At 46.2% G+C, this 20241-nt stretch overlaps 1 protein-coding gene across 1 annotated transcript in view; it reads left to right on the top strand.

The window, feature by feature from the left end:
- The first annotated feature begins 4081 nt into the window (after positions 1–4081).
- The window catches only part of Il1r2 (interleukin 1 receptor type 2), a 67737-nt gene continuing 51577 nt past the window's right edge, over positions 4082–20241 (top strand). The window contains exon 1 of the mRNA XM_015505007.2: positions 4082–4347. Within this exon, the coding sequence (XP_015360493.1) occupies positions 4160–4347 (188 nt within the window). The 5' untranslated portion in view covers positions 4082–4159. The remainder of the gene's footprint in view (positions 4348–20241) is intronic.

Raw genomic sequence — 20241 nt, 5'->3', positions numbered from 1 at the left:
AGACACTTCCTCTGTCCTTTACTGTCTCTCTTGACCTTTTTTATGGTGCTGGAGATTGAACTCAGGGGCACTTGACCTCTGAGCCACATCCCCAGCCTTATTTTGTATTTTACTTAGAGACAGGATCTCACTGAGTTGCTTATTGTCTCAGTCACGATCCTCCTGCCTCAGCTCCCGAGCCGCTGGAATTACAGGTGTGTGCCACTGCACCCGGCTGACCTTCGTTTTTGAAAGATACAGATTAACTATTCTGCAGGATGCTCTTCAGTTTGAGTGTATTTGATATTTCATCACAATTGTATGCTAATTATGTATCTTGGGCAGGTGTATCACAAAAGGGAGGCTCATGTTGCTTTGTGCTTTGATGAATTAATTTTTTTAATATTTATTTTTTAGTTGTAGTTGGACACAATACCTTTATTTTATTTATTTTATGTGGTGCTGAGGATGAAACCCAGGGCCTTGCACATGCTAGGCAAATGCTTTACCACTGAGCCACAACCCCAGCCCCTTGATGTATTAATTTTTAAATTCAGGGGATTTTATTATATTCCCCAAATTATGCAATCATCACCATCACTTAATTTTAGAACATTTTCATCGTTTTAATAAGAAATTCCACAACCCCATAGTCTTTAGTCACCACCATCCAGTTACCTCATGCCCTCAGCTCTAGGCTTGCTGTTTCTATAAAACTTTGCTGAATTTGAACGTTTCAGATAAATAAAAGCACAGTATGTTTTCTTGGCCTGTCTGGCATCTTTTGCTTAGCATGCTGTCTTCACGTCTCATCTCGGTTGCAGTAGTATCTATGCTTTTTTTCCTTTTTTTTCTCAATAATATGGATATGAAGTCCATTATATGGACATATGATGTTCTATTTATTCATTCACCCATTGATAGGCATTTGTGATGTTTCTTCTCTTTGACGATTAGGAATGGTGCTGCTATGATCATTTGTGTATGAGATTCTGTGTGACTAGTCCTTCATTTCTCTTGGGCATATACCTAGGAGTGGAATTGCTGGGTTTCATAGCAACTCTGTGTTTAAAATGATTGTGCTGTCAGGATTCTCTAGGGCAAGAGAATCAATAGAATTTGTATATATGCAGTAAGATTTGCTCTAGGCTCACAGAATTATGGAGACTGGCAAGCCCAAACTTTTAGTGTGGGTCAGCTGGTGGAGATCCAGCAGAGGAGATGGTGAGGGTGAATCTAAAGACCATCCGATGGAGAATTCTGTCTTCCTCGTGCAGGCCCGTATTATTCTACTGAGACCTTCTACTGATTGGAGAAGGCTCACCACTTCAAGTTGCTTCATTTAAATTGTACAGATTTAAATGTAATTTTCATCCAAAAACACTCTCAGAAAAAAAATGTGCAGAATAATGTTTGACCAACTATCTGAATGTGTCAATTTAACACATAAAAATTGTAATTATAAGGGTGTATTCCTAAGAGATGAAAGCAAGATGCAGAGAAAGGTATATAAATGAAGGCCACTTTCATAATAACCAAAATTCCTACTTATATTTGTCTATAGCTAAATGATCTCCAGGAAAGGTATTCAGGAATGCACGTGAATTTATTAGCTTTTGTTGCTGGAGTGGCATGCGAACAGCAGAAAGGAGGACTACATTTGTAAAATGCTGTATTTGTGTACGTAGTCCATTTGAACAGAATTTTATATGTGGATATGTGTGTATGTACATTCATGTATCTGAAAAGATAATCACTAAAAAGTTAACGTGTATAGGCGAATGTTGAATTTTTACTTTCCCTTTTAAAAATTATATAGTTTTAAATGTCTTTGGTGATGATGATGATGATGATGATGATGATGATGATTGGTGCCAGGAATTGAACCCAGGGATGCTCAACCACTGAGCCACATCCCCAGCCCCTTTTACATTTTATTTAGAGGTAGGCTCTTGCTAAGTTACTTAGGGCCTTGCTAAGTTGCTGAGGCTGGCTTCGAACTTGTGATCCTTTTGCCTCAGCCACTCCAGCCACAGGGATCACAGGAGTACAACACAGTGCCTGGCTCAGTGCATGTTATTCATATGGTTAAAAAAATCAACAAACCTATCTGGGTGCTAAGGAACTCACCTGTCATCCCAGTGACTTGGGAGGTTGAGGCAGGAGGATTGCAAGTTTGAGGCCAGGTTGGGCAACTTTCTGTGACACTCTCTCAAAATAAAAAATTATAAAGTGCTGGGAAAGTAGCTTACTAGTGGAGCACCCCTGGGGTCAATCCCTAGTATTTCCAAAAAGAAAAAAAAAAATCAACAAAACTCTCTTCATTGTAAAAATAGGCATTGAAGCCACGCCCCGGACCCTCCACTGTTTGGCATTTTGGGCTTGGTGCCCTGAATCTGATCCAGCATTTTAAGCCCTGCATATTTGTACTGTCAGCATGTTTCAGTGATGACTGAAGTCCCCGGGGGGCTTCTGATGCCTCAAATGCAACTGGTAGCTGAAATGTAAATCCTTTCTGGCCAGAAATCAGGAGCTTGTACCATTGTTTCTCCTAAGAGGTGGGAAGGGGAGAGATCTTTGACGAGGTGATTTTGAAGGTCTGTTCCAACTTAAGGACATTAAATATCTGAGTCAATTCTAGAACTAGGAACAGCCCTGACTCTAGGGCTAACCCCAGCTGCCGAGGCCCAGGTCTGTTCTGAGGGTGCTCCGTCAGGAGGCTGCTTGCTGCTCAGGGTAGCCAGGGGGAGTGAACCCAGGCGTGAAGAGGACCAGGTGCTGACATGAAACGTCAGGTGTCTTCTGATGTCCTGAGAGCCCCGCAGGAGCAGGGCACAAGGTGGTTTCCCCCTTACTGTGCCCCCATCCAGCTGGGTGCCTTGGGAAACCTGGGAGGTAGTGACATTGTTTGCCTAGACATGAGGTGTGGGGTGATTGGCAGGTGCTGGCTAATGGTTTCTTATTGGGGTGATGAAAATGTTCATTTTCCTCTTCTCCCTCAAGGACTTCCTTGTGTCTACACCATTGTCTCTTTCCAACAACATGGTCTGGAAAGGGACAATAAGCCCAGTTTGGTTTCCACTGACACGCAACGAAGGCTGGGCCACATAGGATCGCATGGTGGTTTATTTCATGCGTGATGTTTGCTTTTCCTGAAGCTAACAATCACTTTGTGTTTGTTTAGATTTCTACGAGTTTGCCATTAAGATTTTTCCTCCACCGAGGGCAAGGGAGGTCCATGCTATTCAGCAGAGTTGGCCCAACCCTCCTCTGCCTTCTGTTCAGCCCTCTTTGTGGTTGAGGCCTCCCCTTTGCTCAGTCCACCAGTGCAGATGCTCTTTGGTCTGGAGACTCTGGCCAGCTGGTGTGGGCTGGGGTGGCCTCTCTTTGCAGGGCCTCTCATCCTGCAGCAGGCCAGGCTTGTTCACATGGCTGAGGGAAAATGCTCAGCACAAGAGCAGGATCTGCAAAGGCCCCTTGAGCCTATGTTTGGAAATCATTTGTCATCCCTGCCACACTCTGTCGGTCAAAATTAGGAAGTTGTGTTATGATTTTTTGAAAGTTCTCCAAAAGCAAAATGGATGCACCATAGCACGGAGGAAGGTTGCCATTCCTTTTGTGATATTCCTGCCAGAGGTTCACGATGTGGATCTGATCATGAGGACACATGAAAAGAACCCAAAGTGCAGGGCATCCTACAGAGTAGCTGGCCAGTCCTTCTCAAAAACTTCAAGGTCTTAGGGCTGGGATGTAGCTCAGTGATACAGCACTTGCCTAGCATGTGTGAGGCCCCGTGCTCAATCCTCAGCACCAGAAAACAAAACAAAAACGTCATGGTCTACAGAGACGGTTTTGATCAAAATAAATTACACGGGCAGCCCAGATTCAAGGGTGAGGAAATAGAGCTGTAAAATATTTGTAGGCTTTTAAAATTTTTTTTTTTTAAATTTTTTATTGTTGGTTGTTCAAAACATTACAAATTTCTTGACATATCATATTTCTTTCTTTCTTTTTGCAATCTGTTAAAAAGTATATAGTACCTCTTTCTAGTGTTCTTCCTAGTTCTAGAAGAGCACAAATTCCAGTATTGACTTTAGTAGGGTACACAGGAAGTGAATGTTTTGAGTCCTTACGTGTCTATACTAACAATGTGACTTAGCATGGGGGCTGACCACACCAGATGGCCAACTATGTAACAGGGTGGGAGCTTTGGGTCATGCTGGTGGATGAGGATTGGACACTGAGGTCAGCCACATGGATGGACTGTGCCTGCAGAAGACAGCGCCAGGAAAAACTTTGGACGTTGAAGCTCAGGTTGGCTTCCCTGCCGAGCAATACTCTATGTTGGCATCTGTCAACGCTGGGAAGGTAATGTACCTTGTCTCCTCAGTGTGTTACTCAAACAGAAACTGTGTTTTTGTTTGTTTGTTTCTTCCTTTTCTTGGACTCTGCCTGATGTTAATCAGAAACCTTTCCCTGTCAAAAACTGTAACTGTATATAGGACATCTTTCACTGAGTGCTGGGAGTCCTTCTAACAAATTGTTAAAGGGGAGAGTGGTTCTGGAAACCCCACGAACTTGCAATTGATGTCAGAAGTGCAGGAGGTCTCTTGGGGACAGTGTCCACTAACTTGGCATTGGGTGAGATTCTTGCAACACCCCCTTCCATTTTTTAAAAATTCTCTGATAAATATAAATAAGGAGGTGGTACATCTTCTCTGTTTTCCCCAAGGACATTCTAGGTTTTTTATAAAAAATACTCTTCTTGTTCCCTATTCCTTACCTCTTCAGTTTTCTGTGCATTTGTTTGTCATTTTTGGTTCCTCTTTCATGCTGGGCACTCTCCTGAAATGTCTGATGATTCATCACTGTTCATTCATGTTTAAGCCAAAGCACGAGAGAGGAGAATCAAAACTTTGAGCTTGTTGACAGGGGGCTGCATTAGGGTAATCAGATTTTTGGTCGCCTTATTATTGAAGGACCTCCAAATCTGGGCACATTTTCTCCATGGATTTGAGACATGTCAGGTTTCTCACAACCCCTCTGATTTCTTGTGGTGGAGAAAAATAGGAATTCTGGACCCTGAATTTTGTCTGAATCAGAAAAAGCTTCATTTCTCCTTCTGCCTTTGACTGGATTTTCACTGTCTTGGCATCCAGGAGTCTGGTACCTCCATGGTTCAGTTTTCATAGAGACCACACCTCTGACTGTTTTGAATTGTGGCTGCTGAACAGAAGACAGGTCTGCTCTTCTTTAATAGCATGCACTTCATTCAGCTCTTATTTCTACCACTACGTGCTGCTCTCTGGTGGCTTCTACCCACGTCTTGTCACTTCCCTTCAGTCATTAAGCCAGGAAGTATGGTATTTATTGGGTTTGGAATGTTTTCAGGTACCAAATATTAAGTCAAGCATGGAGAAAGACAAAAACAACAGGCAACCCACCAGGATCTCTGCCCTAAGTCAAAGAATGATCTTCATGTGAACGGTTCCAGTGCTAAGTTGTGGTCCTATCTGCTACTAGAAGTCACAGCTATAGGAGTCACAGAGAGCAGAGAGTGTTTCTATCATGACATCAGGGAAGGGTTCCCGGGAGGAAGTAACATCTGCACCAACTAGTGAAGGTTGAGCAGGATTTCAGGAGGCCGTGATAGGCCTGGGACAGGGGAACAAGGAGTAGGAGAGAAAAGATCCCACGAGTCCCCTTCTGTGTGTGTCCACACCTGATTTTTATCTTTGTAGCCAGGCCCACAGCTTAGACCTTGGCCCAGGTGGCTGCTTATGTTGAGAGAGCTGGAACAGGCCTAGGAAAAGGCCTCTTGGGGTCATCCCAAGAACAATTCTGCTGACCTGGCCCATTAGGCCCACTAGAGTGGCTACCTCTGCCACCTTCAGATCCCAGGTAATAGGCTCGCCACATCGTGTGATTTGGAAATTGGGAAGACACCATTGCCCCCACTGCAAATAACTCTCAATACCCACAAAGCTGGTGAATGGCACCTAGAACCCCAATGACCGTGTTTTCCAGTAGCAAAGGAGAAGCTTTTAGAAAAGGACTATGATGTCCTTTGGTCTTCCAAACCTAGACTCCTACCAACAATCTATAGTACAAAAAGGCTAGATGGGCACCAAGTACCATATTTCCCATATTTCCTTGAAAAGTGATTACTCTTGAGTCTCGGGGATTCCATTAACAGCTTTTCTTTTCATTTATAAAGTATATTCATGACAACAACCTAGATAATGGTGGTTAGTTGATCTGGTCTGGTCCTTAAGCAGAGTGCCCAGGCTTTCCAATTCATCTTCCTTTGGAGTTGCAGGGGTCTCAAATAGCTGATTATTTGTTGCTCATAAAAAGTAAAAATTCCTTTCTGGAAGTTTTTGCTTAGGCACAGGGGATTGGTGCTTCTAAAATTTGCAGCAACTATATTGGGCGCTATATTAGCCCTTTTCCTGTTGCGATACCAAAATAACTGAGGCTGGATATTTTAGAAAGAAAAGAGGTTTATTTAGCTCATAGTTCTAGAGATTTAAGAGCATGATGCTGACATTTGTCAGCTCTGGTGAAGACCTTCTGGCTCTGTCAGAACCTGGTGGATGATAGGAATAAATTCCAGGGCCAGCCTCCTTTTTTTGATAGCAACTTGCTCTTGTGGGAACAAAATGGGGTCTTGTGATAATTATATTAAGTCCTTCTGAAGGTGATGCTCCCCCACCCCGTGACCTAACCACCTTCCACTAGGTCCCAACTTTAATGGTCCCACCATCTCCTAACACTGTCAGTGTGGGTTTCAAGGGTCAGCTTCTGGACCTATAGGGCACACACTCCATCCATCTCCACCATAGCTGGTGACAACTCTAGGCGAGGGTTCGGGCAGCACATCCTGGTGATGTGCCCAGCCTTGGGCATTTGTTCAGGAGAATGAACAACCAATGTCAGAGGGGCACCAAACACGCCATGCCGTTTCTTCTACCTGCTCCTCCCTGTTGAACCCTCTTCCTCTTAAAAGCTCAACTTCCCTAGAAAGGTCAAGCATCCTGTTGGGAGGGTGAGTCTTGGCAGACCAAACAGGAGGTGGGTTTGCTTGATCCAGTGACCCCCTGCTACGTGGTAATGCTTTCTTTTCTGCCTACCTTGAAGGGCTGGATTTTTTTTTTTTTTAATGATAGGGGCAGTGGTGGTTCCCAAGGAGGGGGATGTTCTGTCCTGCCATGGTCCCCAGCAAGTTCAGCCACTGGGGAGGGACCACTAGGATGTTTATGCCAAGCCTTCTGCCATCAGTCTAGGCAGTGTCAGAGAACGGCATGGGGCTTGAGCAAGACAGGCAAGTGAGCAGGCAGGCCGCAGCTGCCAGGGCCTTTAACAGGAAGAGACCTGGTACCCAGGGTCATCTCTAAGGCCATCTTCCCTAGCCTCTCATTCAGCAGAAGAAGCGGTAGCACAGAGGCCATGACTTAGGTCTCAAGTCATCCTGAGCTTCTGACTCATCATATCCCTGACCCCTCCAGGTAAAGGCATCCTGCTGATGTTGCAGAAGCATAAGAGAGATGAACTCCCCCCACCCCCAACTCAGTCTGTTCAAGCAGATGCTGCAAGCATTCGTTTTGTAACGCCTTGTGATACTGGATTTTTCATTTACACTTGGCCACTCCTGAGGATCCTGGCACCTTGGTGTCTTGGAGCACAGGAGCTGCCGGCTGTGTCTTTGGCAGATGAGGATATAGGAACCAGAAAAACTGAATGACTTGCCCAAGGACATGCAGTGGAAGTAGCAGGCCCTGACCCTGCAGTCTCTGAGGTGCTGCCCCTTTCCTGGGCAGGATGCCACTCACCCTCTGATTTACATCATTTTCTTTGTAAGCCCTGGGCTCTGGGTTCTCATCAATGTCCTGGTGAGGCCTACGGGCTTTTATTCAGGGTTTGAGGAATTTATGGCCCTCTAGAGGGGCCAATGGTCAGGGGATGGCTTGGCCCCAGGCGGTGCTTCCCAGGACCTCTGCTGCAACCTCTCCCTTGGAGATGGAGATTACTCGCGGCCACCTGGGCTCTGGTGAGCATTTCATAATGGTTTCTGTTTTGCACAGCACCAACCGCACACTGTTTCTCAACCAGGCAGAGAAGTCCTGGCATCTCTTCTTCACAAACAGATTGCTGTTAGGCAACTTCTCTGTTGAAATAGCACGGCTTCCAACACAAACCCGGGGCTGCTGCCTTTTCTCCCAAACCCTCAGAACTTCGCATCCAGTCAGCGCACACCATCCTGATTTTCTTTGGTACCAAGAATTGAACTACTGACCCCCATCCCCAGCCCTTTTTATATTTTACTTAGAGATAGGGTCTTGCTAAATTGCTAAGGCTGGCTTTGAACTTCCGATCCTCCAGCTTCAGCTTCCTGAGCCACTGGGATTACAGACGTGCACCACCACACTCGGCTCCATTCTGATTTTTAATGCTGAGAGACATCAGTGTAGAAAAAAACCGACAGGCCATGTCACTTAGGAGAGTAACTCTCTAGGGCTTTAGCAATAGCAAAGCAGAGTTAGTCAAGGCCATCTGCAGGGAATGGGCAGGAGAGAGACAGCCTGGGGGTCACATCACATCATACAAACCAAATTCCTGTGGAGCAACTCAGGTTCATCCACAGGAGGAGGAGACCGGCTCACATGGCTGCATCCATACTCCCCTGTGAACAGTTCTAGAATGCAGGCATTTTCCTGGGCAGTAAAGAGCCTTGGAGGTGAAATGAAGCTGGAACTGGCCGGGGATATGGCAGGGAGCAAAGCCACCCAGTTTCTTCTGCAAGAAGGTCTCTTTACCAAGGCTTGGGTATGTTAGGGGAATGACAGGTGTCTCGGGCAGCCAGAGACAGTCATGTGGGATCTATTCCATCCTTGTGAGGAGAGCACAGGTCACTTCCCGAGCCTAGTGAGAACAGAGCAAATGAGAGGGGACACAGTGATAGCTTTCTGTGTGGAGAAATGGGCTCCCATCTCTGCTCACCTTCCAGTCTCCTGCGGGGCCTCTTGAGGCTGGAGAGGGAGCCCCAGGGGAGCAGAGGGTAGAGGGCAGTCTGCCTGACCCGGTGCATGGCAGTGTGTGCATGTGCGTGCACATGTATGTACATGATGGAAAATTCCAGGCTTATCTCTGAGCTGTTTTGAATCTTACCTACAACGAATGGGAAGACAGCCCTTGCCCTGCCTTCCTGACAGGTGGTCCTGTTGGCACAAGGCAGAACTTCCCCAATCTGCCAGCTAAGCCTTCTCTTCCAGGGTGTGGCCCTAAGGACAAAACATGAATGTATCTGTCCTTTCCTGTGTTTGCTTAGACCGCAGTGTGGAATCTTGACTCCAACCACATTATATAATCCCCCTTTGTTTTGCTTTATGAAACTTGTAATTATATGTGGGAACGCATGGCACATCACACTTTGATCAGCTAAGTACACTTGGCTCTGGGAAGACAAGGTCTGTTTCATGTCACCTCCCCTCCCAGCTCCACCTCACCTTGGGAGTCCCCTTGGTGGGACTCTGAGCTGCTAGGAGTGGTGGGTCCTTCCTCTCATCCCCTTCTTGGAAGCTAAGAGATGTCAATATGGTGGACAGAACTCTGGGTGAACCAATCTGGGAAGAAAAGTTCCCAGAAGAGAAGCTGCTGAACCCCTCTGTGGCTTTGGGGACAGTGTCCATATGTGGGCCTCTGGTCCCTCTCCCAGCCCTGGCTCCCAGCAGCCTCTATGCACATTGGTTTGACTCCCATGTACTACACAGGGTCATACTGGGAACAAGACAGCAGGCAGGGAGGGCTTTGCCTGCAGAGGCTTAATGCCTCTGGTGCAGGAAGATGCTAATCAAGGTGAGAAGGCTGCAGTGGCTCTTAGGGGACCTGCAGCTATCAAATTCAAGTTCTTGCTGGGGTGTAAATCCCTGAGGGAGCACTGGTGGGTGAGTCAACTCTTTGTCACAGGATCCCAGGGAAAATCAACTTAACAGAGGGAGAGGTTTATTTTGGATCACAATTTTGGGGATTTGAACCCATGGTTGCGTGGCCCTTGATGTACTGTGTCACCCCAGAACCCTTGTTGTTCTGGGCCTGTGGTGACACAGTACACCATGGTGGGAGTTCATGGCTGAACCTTGTTCACTTTATGCAGCTAGGAAGCAAAAAAGAGAGGGGAGGAGCAGCCTGCGTCCCAGAATCCCCTTCAAGGGCACAGCCCCACATGACTGGGAGACTTCCACCTAGGCTCCGCCTCTTAGAGTTTCCATCACCTCCCAACGGGCCCGGGTTGGGGACGAAGACTTTACAACATGGGCCTTTAGGGGGACACTTACTCGAACCATAGCAGCTACCTGGACTTATGCCACAGGGTCCAAAGTTTGGAAGTATCCCATGTTTGGGGGAGAAGACGGGAGGTGAGTATGCTTTTCACTCTTGGGGAAATGTAAAGAAACACAAACTCTTTTCTCAACTCACAGAACCTCTCCATAAAGAAAGAATGGAGAGAAAACCATTTCATTAGTTAACAAGCATTAAACCAGCACATTCAATATGTGCATCATAGGCAATCTGATAAAAGATTGCAAAGGCAGAGAGAAATCTGAGCCTTGTATATGGTTAAGTAGATACAACCCACTACTGTTCTCAAGATAGACAGTCACTAGTCCTCAAATAAGGGGGCTGAGGACCATTTATTACACGTAGCCCATCCCAAACCGATCCATCCATTGGGTCACCATCTGGGTTGCTTAACTGACCTTATACAAAGGAAAGATAAAATCCTATTTTTACGACAAGAGGTAGTTTTGCATCTTGGAGCCAGTTACCTGGTAGAGTTAGGCTCCCCCCTTCCCACAGAAGATTGGTGTTGCTCTCCCCCTCAACATTTACATTTCAAAGACACAGCTCCCAGCTCCTCCGGAAAGACATGCCTGGGTCTTAAAGCTGACAAGAGGCTTATTTAAGTTCTAAAAAGATTTACATGCATTTTAAAGAAACGGAGAAAAGAACTTATAATTACAAATTAACGCTTCAAGAAAATGGGTGGAAAGAATTCTCGCAGTTTCAACAAGGAGAATTCAACCATTGACTTTTAATTTGTATTTATCCTCTAGCGCCCAAGCAGAGAAACAAACATGACTGAGTTACAGCACCAGTTCCAAAAGCAAGGTCACCATCGTCTGGCAAGTTGGGCTCTCTTTTACACTGAGAGAATCTCAGGGTATGATTTAGACTAGGGTGAGGATGGTCTGTGCAGAGGGGTGCAGAGGTGGATTCAGTCTTTCACATGGTTCTTTGTGTCTAAATGGAATGACCAAGGCTTGGGAGATGTGGGGCTCAGACATACTAAACAGGTTAGCTGAATTAGACTTCTGAAAACTCAGTATTCACAATTCTATAGTCAGAGAGCAAAACTAGAGGGGCTCAGACACCCTTGCATGTCATGCATGGGTTGAAACCTTCAGCAAGAGGGATTTGGACAAAACTGAAATGTGACTTAGGTGCTCAGTGATCAACGGGCCCATCTGCCTTAGCTCCCATGTCAGCTGCTCTGTACGACCCTACTCTTGAGCTGTGAGGGTCAGATTGGGTTGGCCCTGGGGTTTCAGGTCTTGTGTTTGGGCTTAGAGGCTGGAACTAACTAGAAGTTAGTCAAGAGAAACTTGGTCTCCCACATCATAACATTAATGGAGTTTGGAGTGTTTTTAGTTGAAAAAATATGCAAATACAAAAAGCCACAATGGATTCACCAATGAAAATGAGTTTTCATTTTGTGGATCAACATGAACATCTCTATGTCTTTGGTAAATGGTAATTTATACAAGTGAGAATGTAATTCCTTCGCTGTCTTGAAAACTCATGTGGGTAAGGATCGAACGACTTCTTGTAATTACTGCTGTCCCCATTCTCCATCCCTGACCATCCCCAGTTTATAAAGAAAGCTTCAGGGCCACCTGCCAGGGCCTGTAGGGGTCTCAGATGGGAGGCTGGACTACCCTGAAGGAAGACCTCTTAGCTAAGAACATTCAGCAGTGGGAGTCAGCATCCCATAGAGCTGCCACAATGACCTGAGCAGGGCTGGGATGGACTTGGGCTGGGTGGTCTCGGGCTCATGAATAGGCACACCCCACACCAAATCCCGTTGACTTCCTGGCATATGCATTTATGCCCCTCAAATGATAATTGGCAAAGGTTATTCATTCACAGCTTGTTATGGAGAGAGAGGAGGCCAACCTCACTTGTGTTATGGTAGAGACTTACAGGGAAAAGCTTTATAGTGGACAACAGGGAGGCTTCAGGTGAGCCCTGGCCGAAGGCCGATGGAATGGGGAAGCTGCAGATGAGCTGATAGAAATGGGGGCTGCTGGGTGAATGCATGGGGGTGCCTATTTGGCTTTCGCTCTGTTGGTCCACAGTTGGAAGCTCATGGGTATGTGTGGGGTGGGTGCCCATCAGATAGAGAAGCTGTTAGTTATTAATCAAGCCCTGGCTCTTAGAGGCTGATTATTTCAGGGGTTGTTCTGTGGCTTCCTTGATGGGTTGGTAGAGATGATATTCTGGGTCCTGGGTTGGTTTTTACGTAGGGTCTGGCCATTGTCTGTGTATTCAGTCTCTCACTCCCTCCACCTCCTGGGCCCATCCTAGGGCGTTGGCTTGGAATGACCCAGCTGAGAGCAAGGGTGGAGCCCACATTTGAGTTCAAGAAGAAAAAGTGTTTCAGTGGAAAACTGTGCATCATCCATTGTGTGCTCTTCAGAGTTGGTTACCAGAATCTCGCCCTGTTCATTACCTTGGAGCTGTTCTGCGACTCCTAATTGTAGGCAACTGGTGGGTATGTAATTGGTGTCCTGTCTGGGAATGATTTAATTGGCTTCTTCCCACTTCCTTGGGAAAAAAAAAAAAAAAGAAAACTTTTGTCTCTATTTACAGTCTATCCCAACATGGCTTTGCCCACATGAATCTGTGTGGTTTTGACTATTTGATAGTTACAACATCTGCTTGCATCCCTCTGATTCCGAGAAAAATAAAAGCTTTAATATTACATTGATTTTTGTATTTGTAGGGAAGTCACGATTTTACCTTTTTCCAAAGACATCTGTTAACACTGAGTGTTATGTGGGAGCCAGGGGATGATTGATGGCCATGGAGGGGCCCTTTGTCATGTTAGCTCTGGAGCTGGACTGGTCATGGAGGGAGTGGCTCCAGGTCAGGGACCAACAATAATGGCCATGCAGACTTTCCTAAGGATTCTTACTTGATTGTGAGGAAGATTTAACTAAGATCGAATTTCTCACCAGCTCTGATTAAAGTATATATGTCTGTGATTGGTGGCTTAGAGGTGGGATGTGATCAGGACCAGGTTTAACCTGATGTAGGAAAATTAAGAAATATGAAGCTTGCATCTAAGAGATATAGAACAAATGCTGTGTAGGGCAGGCTCAAAATGGCTATGGTTAGGCTCCTTTGCTGAGACTTCCAGTAAGCTACATTTTTAGTGTGTAGTCAAGGTCATAAACACTAATTCATCATATGTACTCGAGGTCATAAACATTTACTTGTGAGTATGCACCACTGATATAAACTGTTGGCAGTGTGCCCTCTTTAAAGGCATAAAAATAAAGGCCTAAAGAAAAGACTCAGGGGGCTAAATGGAAATGACTGGGGGCTGAAGCTGGAACTGGGGTTTGGCTAAAGGCTATTGTCACCTCCAAATGAGGTATATTCACTATGCCAACTCCATCTTCCATCTTCTTCTCCCTTCTGGGATCTCACATCTCTGTCCTGAGACTGAGCCCCAGCCCAACAAGCTGTATGTGGCTGCTGGATTTTGGAGGTAGGTAGGTCTGGATGTGCAAAGATTTATTTGTGCAGCCTGTATCTTCACTGACTCCCAGTGACTCTAGTTGATTTGAAAGGCAAGGCAGGTTTTGGAGAACTGGTGTACAAAACACTGCTAAGGGGCTGGGGTTGTGGCTCAGTGGTAGAGCGCTTGCCTTGCATGTGTGAGGCCCTGGGTTTGATCCTCAGCACCACAGAAAAATGAAAAAATAAAGATATTCCCCGCCCCCCGCCCCCCCAAAAAAAACCACTTCTAAGAAAGGGAAGGACAAGGAGGTGATTTTAAGGATATTATTTCAGCCTCTGATGATTGAATCACCAGCAACAATTACAACACAAAAACTTCCTAGAATAAAAGAGAACTAATCTCTACAAACTGGAAACCCTTCCAGGAAAAAGAGGGGTTTGCACAGGCACTCATGAGTGGGGTTGTGGGAAGACTTGCTACAATCCTGAGCCTAAATTGTGCAACATGCATTGACCCACCTGATGGGTAGGGAGCACAGCAGGCTGCCTAGAAAATAATGAACCACCAGAAACTGAGGGCATTTTGGAGTGATGGCATGCCAACTCTGGGGAGAAGGGTCGGAACATTTAATGGTTAGCTCATCTGAGGTGCTGGGGCATTGGAGATACCAGGCAGCCAAGGAATAACATTCATGAGGAAATGCTTCAGGGTTCACGAGGTGCACATTCCAGTGACATTGGTTGCATGACTGAGGCCTTAAAACACACCAAAACACACCTTTGGACACTTACCAGAGAACTGATTGTTCTAGCTCCTTAGAACCTTCCCGGGTACAGGCTGAGCTTTGGGACATGAATCCACTGGGTACCGGTGAAAAGTTTTTGGTCTTGTAAAGTGAGAGACTGAATATATAGATGAATACCCAAAAATATATAAAAACAGGATTCTGACCCATATTGCACAGCAACCAGCCCAGGAAACCCAGCCATTATTCACAGTGACCAGCCTGCTCTAAATTAGACTTGTAGGAGGGCAGAGTACTTCTCTAGCAACCCTGCCAGGAAGCCAAACAATAACTCCAGAATAACTTGGCTCCAAAAAGCTAGTGCTTGGTCAGTAACTGACAGCTCCCCTAATTTTTGCTCCTGCTTCCAAGTTACAACCAATGGAAGGAAGGCAAACGTGGCCCCCACCCAAGCACACAGGTTGCCCATTTCTACTTAGCCTACCTGCAGCTCCCTGGGCCAACAGCCTCCAATCAAGATCCACTGGAAGCCTTCCCCATTGTCCACTGGGAAGCTCTTCTTGCCCCCCAGCCTGCTTCGAAGACTTTGCCAGATGCAAGTGATGGTGGCCAACTCCTTGCCTAGGCTTGTTCCTACTAGGTCATCTTTATTTTTCTGTTTTTCCCCACAAAAGCATGATTCCCATCCACAAAGAAACCTCAAAGAAAGTGGGTCAGGTCAGCTTGGGGTGTGTCTGACTTTGTAATCCTCCCCACTGCCCTCAACTCCTGGATTCAGAGGAGGAGGAGGAGGAGGCAGAAGAGGAGAAGGGGGAACCAGTCTTGGGGGTGACTAGGCCCTGATGGCAGGGAGAGGTGAGGAATTGCCAGGAGAGCCAGAGTCCTGACTGCTGCTTAGGCTCCGGGGAAGTTCCTGAGTGCAGGCCCTGAGCGTCAGCTGCTCACAGGCAGCCCCCAGTGGGTCAGGCAGAGGGGCTGACAGAGGGAGGAGGAGACTCAGACCCACCTGCAAATGGGAGAAGCAGCCAGGTGTGAATAGCCATAGGAAGCTGGTGGTGGAATTTTTTTTAACTTAAAAATTACTTGGATATAACTTTATACCTGGAGAAATATTATATGAATAGGAAGCAGAATTTCCACGCCATTTACCCAGATTCCCCAGACGTCAACATTTTATTGGATTTACTTTGTCTTTCTTTATCCTCCACCCTCTGTGTGTATATTTGTTTTTTCCCCTGAATTATTTAAAGATATAATTGCCCTTTTATTTTATTCTTTTTAATTTTTCTTTTTAGTTATACATGACAGTACAAACTACTTTGACATATTAAACATACATGGAGTATAACTTCCCATTCTTGTGGTTGTAAATGATGTGGAGTTACATTGGTCATGGATTCATATATGAATGTAGGAAAGTTATGCCCGATTCATTCTAATCTCTTTCCCATTCCCATACCCCCTCTTCCCTTCATTCCCCTTAGTCTAATCAAATGAACTTCAATTATTCCCTCTTCCCCTATAATTCCCCTCTAAGACTTTAGGGTATATTTTCTGCAGGCAATAAATTGACTATAACCATAGTACCATGACCAAAACCAGGTAAATAGTATGATACTATTATCCAATATACACACCTTATACAGATTTTCCCATTTGTCCCAATAATGCCTTTTATAGAAAACAGAATCAAGATCCTTTGTGCATTTGTCGTCTCTCTGGTCTCCTACAATCTGAACAGTTTACAGTCTTTCTTTGTATTTCATGATACTACACTTTGGAAGAGTGTGGTGGGGATTCCCCTGAGTTTTCCTCCATTTCTGTCTGGTATCCGTTTCTGATTAGGTTCAGGTTTGCACCTTTGGCAAGCTCTGCAGGTGTGAGGCTGAACTGAGCTCTTCTGATATGTCTGGTGATTGACATTTCAATGATGGCAGCACATAGGGGTGTTGTCTTGTGTGGTACTGAGATTTAGCTGTATCCCAGGGGCTACAAGCACTTCTGCAAAGAAAACACACCAAAAGGGTCCACTGGATTTCTAAGAAGCTCATACCCTAAAGAAGGCTTCTGTCATTTATATCTCAATCAACAGCCAGCCAAACATCAAAGTAGGTTTTTATTTGTAAAAATAAAGACTATCAATGCTCAAGATTTGAGTTAGAAGCGGACTCTCATTGCTGAGACTAAAGGTATTTGAGATTGAGTGGGTTGGCAAAACCATTTTGGAGAGTATCTCTAATGCTGCATACCTTGGACAAATGCACCAATTTAGACAGATGCCTGTTCATTCTGTACTTAATCTGGTCACTGGTGGATTCTGGGTTCCTAATTCTGGCTTTCGGCTGGAAAAACAATTTCCTGCCAAGTAGCGGTTGGAGTGTGTACAAGGACAAAGAACTAGAACTTTCTTGAACCAACGGAAGAGGATGCATGAATGTATTTCTAGCTTTGCTTGCTAATAAACATTTAGTGTAAAAATGTTTGTATGAATATGAGGCAAAGCTTGGTCTTAGACTTGATGTCATGGCATCTTGGTGGCGAGGTTGTAAAGGGAAATTACCAGCCCTCCTTACCTTCCTGCTTCTTCCAAGGCTAATGATATCCATCATGAGTTTGCAGCAGAGGGAAATCTTTTAGCACTGTCACTGAGTATTTAAGGAAGCCCAAGAGTCCTTCTATTAACTTCATGTGAGGGAAGCTGGATGTCTCTTGCTAACCTGCATTAACAGGACACACAGAGGGGGCAATGCAGGTTGAGTGTTCCTTATCCAAAATGCTTGGGACCAGAAGTGTTTTCAATTTTACAAATTGTTTTTGGATTTTAGAATATTTACATTTACATAATGAGGTATCTTGGTGATAAGATCCAAATCTAAACATGAAATTCATTTGTTTTATGTACATCTTATATACGTGGCCTGAGGGAAATTTTATACAATATTTGAAATAATTTTGTGCATGCAACAAATTTTCATGGTGTGGAATTTTCCACTTGAGGTGTCATGCTGGCACTCAAAAAATTTTCAGATTTTGCAGTGTTTCGGATTTTGCAGTTTGGAATTAGGATGCTCAACCTATATGAAAGCTAAGTCCTGCTCAGAGTGTAGGGCTATGATTCTCCAGCTCAGCCAAACATTGGAATCACCCTGGGCATCCATTAAAAATCTTATTTTTTTTTTTTCTTTTTTGGGACTGGGTATGGAACCCAAAGGTGCTTAACCACTGAGCTATGTCCCAAGCCCTTTTGAAATGTTTTATTTAGAGAAAGGATCTTGATAAGTTGTTTAGGGTCTTTCTAAGTTGCCAAGATTGGCTTTGAATTTGAGATCCTCCTGCCTCAGCCTCCCCAGCTTCTAGGGAGCATGCATCATGCCCAGCTCTTTAGAAATCTTGGTGCCCAGGCCAGCTTCAGGAAATCAGAATGTGTGGGGTCCAGACATCAGTAGTTTTTAAACTTCCTAGTGATGAGCAGACGCAGCCAGGTTAAGCAGCACTGGAGGAAGAATCCTGGCCCCACAGGTGATAAGACAGCTGAACCTCGTTCTCCTGTCACCCCAGAGAGGGCCAACAGAGTGGGTGGGAGGAGACTGGAATGCCCTCTAGGGGTGGACACTAGGTGGGCTGGGGGCTGTTGTGCTGCCAAGGCCACTATTCTTTTCCTCCCCATCCCTTTTTTGAGGGGTTCCAGCCAACATCTTGGAAAGGTCCAGGTGTGAGCAATGCAGGGAGCACAGCCCTGACAAAGAAGACCTAGCTGTAGATTGGGAGGGGGTTTGACTCCAGTACTGGCCAAATACAGGCCTCACATGCCTTGAAGGCCACGGTGGAGGTCTCTCAGTGGGAGGCACCATTGGGGAGGGGCTCATTTTTAAGGATGTCTGGAAGCTCCCTTCTAGGAGGTGAGATTCTCTCACGTTCTATTCCTCTTCCTGCCTGTGGACACTGGTGAGGCTGTGCTGGCCCAGGGCACTGGCATTGCTCTGTTCTGGGTGGCCCTGGGCAGGGGGCTAATGCCCCCATATGGCCCACCCAGCTCTTTAAGGCAAAAGTCTATGGGGATGTTTGTTACTTTCTGTCTGATGGTTGGGGCAATAGGAGGGTCCTGAAAGAACAAATAAAGTGACATCTCCCCGCCCCCTCTGAAGAGGAAGATAGCAGGAATTTGGGTTCAAGTTCTAGATCCCTGGTTCCAATATTCATGGCTTTGCATTTCAGGGACAAAGGCCAATGCTCCCAAGTGACATGGCTGGTGAGTGTGGGCCCACTGAAAATGGTTCCCTTGGAGAGACCTTGGCTAGAGATAGGAGAGACCATTCGGACAGAGGGGGTGGGTGGGACGAGTCTGCGTGGGAGCAGCAGCTGGCAGCAGCTGGGCCTCTGCAGAACCAGGACTCTAGTGACTCTAGTCTGAGCCAGGAAGGCTATGGCCGAGAGAGGCTGCTCTGTGGCTAGGCTTGCCTGTGGCCGCAAGGGCAGCATCAACATTTTAACCACTAAGGAGACCACCATGGACTCATCTAGCCCTTAGACTGGACCAAGTTCTGGTCTGATCATGGTCACTCTGCCCAGGGGGTACTTGGGAGCACCCGTGGGCCTCTTTTGGTGGAGAACTTTGTTGGGAAGATGGAAGATTTGTCAGCTCCAAAGGATCTGCTTCGAACCCCTTATCCCGGTAAAGTGGCTCAGTCTTGCTCATGTGTGTGGCAGCACCTTCTGCCACGTGGGGGAGACCCTCTGCCTCCCAGTTGCCACCCTGAAACCCAGGCTGTCTTAGGAAGCCTCGTGCTCTCACTTCTCAGCTTCACCCATTTACCCTGAACAACTAGGTGTGGTGAGTTCACCACTGTGAGAACTGGGGCTCCGAGGACCCCAGGACTGGCCAGACTGGGGAGAGGTGGCACTCAGAATGGACCCTCAGCCCCTGGCCTTTGGGGGAGGAATGTGGAAGGGTCAGAAGGCAGAGGCCAGACCAGCTGTGGGCATCAGGGAGTCCAGCAGGGGGCTCCAGAGGGCAACATTGGCTCCCAGAGGAGAGTGGATCTGGGAGAGAGAGCAGGGTTTGGATTCCCAGGGGCTCCAGGGTGGGAATCCTGCCTCTGTTTCTTACTAGCTGTGTGAACTTCCCTTGCTGACTTAGGTTCCTTATCACCTCAGCCAGATGAGTTATAATTTCTCACTGTCTGGAGGGCTGGACCATCCATCAAACGGCTGATGTATGTTGTATATTGAACCCGGAACCTGGAGCACAAAGTGGGTTTGGTATTCATCAGTTCCCTGTCCCTCCTATTGTGGGAAAAGGGGTGCATGCTGGAGCTGGTCTTGTGAAAGAAGTCAAGGACTCAGTCATTGGGACCTGCCATTTGTGGGGACTGTCTGCTTCCCTAGGGAACAGATCCGCATGGCCTTGCTAGACTCCAGGACCCACCCTAAGCACCAGACTTATCTTTGGAGGGAAAATGGACCCATTTTCAACTCTTACTTTCTTCATAAATCCCATTTCCTCACAGCCACCTCAGTTAGCCCCTCATATCTCCCAAGTCCCTGGACTTGTGTCCTGGCCTCTGCCCTTACTTCCTCCAGGTGCTTGGCCCTAGATCCCTATGCCAGGGATCTAGAACTTGAACCCCAATTCCTGCTATCTTCCTCTTCAGAGGGGGCGGGGAGATGTCACTTTATTTGTTCTTTCAGGACCCTCCTATTGCCCCCAACC

This window comes from Marmota marmota, unplaced genomic scaffold (genome assembly GCF_001458135.2).
Source record: "Marmota marmota marmota unplaced genomic scaffold, marMar, whole genome shotgun sequence".
Taxonomy (NCBI): domain Eukaryota; kingdom Metazoa; phylum Chordata; class Mammalia; order Rodentia; family Sciuridae; genus Marmota; species Marmota marmota.
This window is presented reverse-complemented; position numbering and strand designations above follow the sequence as displayed.